The sequence below is a fragment of the Belonocnema kinseyi genome, chromosome 4 (genome assembly GCF_010883055.1).
Source record: "Belonocnema kinseyi isolate 2016_QV_RU_SX_M_011 chromosome 4, B_treatae_v1, whole genome shotgun sequence".
NCBI classification, from domain to species: domain Eukaryota; kingdom Metazoa; phylum Arthropoda; class Insecta; order Hymenoptera; family Cynipidae; genus Belonocnema; species Belonocnema kinseyi.
In genome coordinates, this window is record NC_046660.1 from 28,137,111 (window position 1) to 28,139,561 (window position 2,451).

General features: G+C 32.5%; 1 protein-coding gene across 5 annotated transcripts in view; it reads left to right on the forward strand.

Annotated features, from left to right (window-relative positions):
* LOC117171662 (E3 ubiquitin-protein ligase RNF19A-like) overlaps positions 1–2,451 on the forward strand; it is a 63,221-nt gene that overhangs the window by 15,401 nt on the left and 45,369 nt on the right. For all 5 annotated transcript variants that reach the window (XM_033359169.1, XM_033359171.1, XM_033359174.1 and 2 more), the window contains exons 3-5: positions 390–529; positions 623–812; positions 1,208–1,519. In XM_033359169.1, the coding sequence (XP_033215060.1) occupies positions 390–529; positions 623–812; positions 1,208–1,519 (642 nt within the window). The remainder of the gene's footprint in view (positions 1–389; positions 530–622; positions 813–1,207; positions 1,520–2,451) is intronic.

A 2,451-nucleotide genomic window follows, 5' to 3' on the forward strand; every position in this document is an offset into this window, starting at 1 on the left:
TGATTTTACTTTCGCCCCACTAATTTTATTTTCGCCTCACTAATTTTATTTTCGCCCCGCTGATTTTATTTTCGCCCCGCTGATTTTACTTTCGCCCCGCTGATTTTACTTTCGCCCCACTGATTTTACTTTCGCCCCGCTGATTTTATTTTCGCCCCGCAAATTTTACTTTCGCCCCGCAAATTCGGTTTGCGGGAAATATATGCTACTTTCGCCCCTATTTTCAGGGGCAAAATGTAGCCATTTCAGAATAAAATAATCCTATTTGCATTACCATTCAACATTTAAAGGATATTTCATTAAAGATATCTTTCTTGTTGATTTGAAAACAAGATATGTATTTTTTTTTTTTTGAGCATCTGAAATAATCCTAACCCCATTTTTTTCAGCAAAAGATCCTGTAAATAAAGTGATAGATGTTGAGAAAGGAGAAGCTAGAGTTAGTAATGGATCGAGTCACTTTCAGTTTCACAATTCTGACCTGCAGCGTGCTTCCAGTAAAGGCTCTGTACTTTCAACTGCAGGGAAGGTACTGAAAAGATCAGTAAATACCAATATATTTTTTCTTCTCACTCGCATTGTGATAAGAAGCAAAGTTTTATTTTTTCTATTTTTTATTTAGAGTACCGAAAATGGAGTGATGGAATGCCCTCTCTGCTTGGCTGAATTGCCAAGCGAATTATTTCCCACAATTCAGTCTTGCCACCATCGCAGTTGTTACGATTGCTTTCAGCAGTATCTCCGAGTCGAAATTTCGGAATCTCGGGTCAATATTGCCTGTCCTGAATGCTCCGAGCCTTTACATCCCAACGGTAAAGATGCCCTTCAATTTTACTCATGTGTTTTTTTTTCGATAATTTTCATTTGATTTCGAATTTTTTTATTTTATTTTAAAATAGAAAAACACATCTGTTTAACAATAGATTGCTCGTATTATCAAGGTGAAAATTATGAAGCTACGATCGAAAATATTTCCAAGTTTTGTCATTTATTTCCGATTTTTTATTTTTTAATTTAAACCGTAGTTGCATTGTTTTTTTACTCATTTTTGATACTTAACATTTAAAAAAAAAAGCGAAATATTTTAATGGCTCCGCACCATAAAAAAATTATATCTGAAATTGTCAGGGAATTTTTTTGCCGGGATTTGGATAATGCGATGATAATTTTCTTGGTTAAAATTGTCGTTTTTAATAATACTTTTTAGATATACGAATGATCTTGAACGATCAAGTGCAACTGGAAAAATATGAAGATTTTATGGTGAGGAGAGTGCTGGCTGTGGAGCCTGATGCAAGATGGTGTCCTGCGCCCGATTGCTGTTTTGCTGTGATTGCAAGTGGTTGTGCCTCCTGTCCGAAATTGCGATGCGAGAGGCCAGGATGTGACTCGTACTTTTGCTATCACTGCAAAGCTCGATGGCACCCTAATCAAACGTGCGACGCAGCTCGTGCCCAACGCTCCCAACACTATGAACGCAGCTCATCTCTAAGTTTCAGCCAAAGTGATTCGCAGCACAGTAAGTCAAATGTCTCATTACATTCAATTGCTTGCCTTTTTTTCTTTCTTTTCAGCCGAATAGTTGAATTTTCTAGCCACAGAGGCGATTTTTCGAGAAGAGAGGTGAATTTTTAATCCGATCAGATCATTTTTAGCCAAGAGAGATGAATTTTCTACCATAAAAGATAAATTTTCAATCCAAAAAGGCGAATTTTCAACAAAACAGTTAAATTTTCAAACAAAAAATATGACTAGCTGAATTTTTAAACTTACAAAGATGAATTTGAAACCAAGAAGAAGAATTTCCCAAGAAATATATTAATTTTGAATCACATTGTTAAATTTTTAACTAAAGTGGATGAATTTTCAAACACAATTGGAATGGTTAAAGCTTCAGTTAAAAAAACAAATGAATTTTGAAGAAAGTGTTTAAATTTTTTGTCAAAAAGATGAATTTTCAATCCAAAAATGCGAATTTTCAACAAAACATAATATTTAATTGTCAACCAAAAAATATGAGTAGCTGAATTTTTAAATTTACAAAGATCAGTTTTAAACCAAGAAGAAGAATTTTCCACAAACCGTATAGATTTTGAACCAAATACTTTAATTTTTAACTGAAAAGGATAAATCTTTAACCAAAAATAGAATGGTTAAAGCTTCAGTTTAAAAAAACGAATATTCAAGAAAATATTAAAATTTTGTGTCAAAAAGATGAATTTTCATTCGAAAAAGGCAAATTTTCAACAAAACAGTTAAATTTTCAACCAAAAAATATGAATTTAAAAAATAGGTAAACTATATAAATTTTGAACCAAATAGTTAAATTTTCAACTGAAAAGGATGAACTTTCAGCAAAAATTGGAATAGTTAAATCTTTAGTTAAAAAAGAAAATAGAGTTTTCAAGGAAATAGTTCAATTTTCTACCAAAAAGATGAATTTCCAGTTCA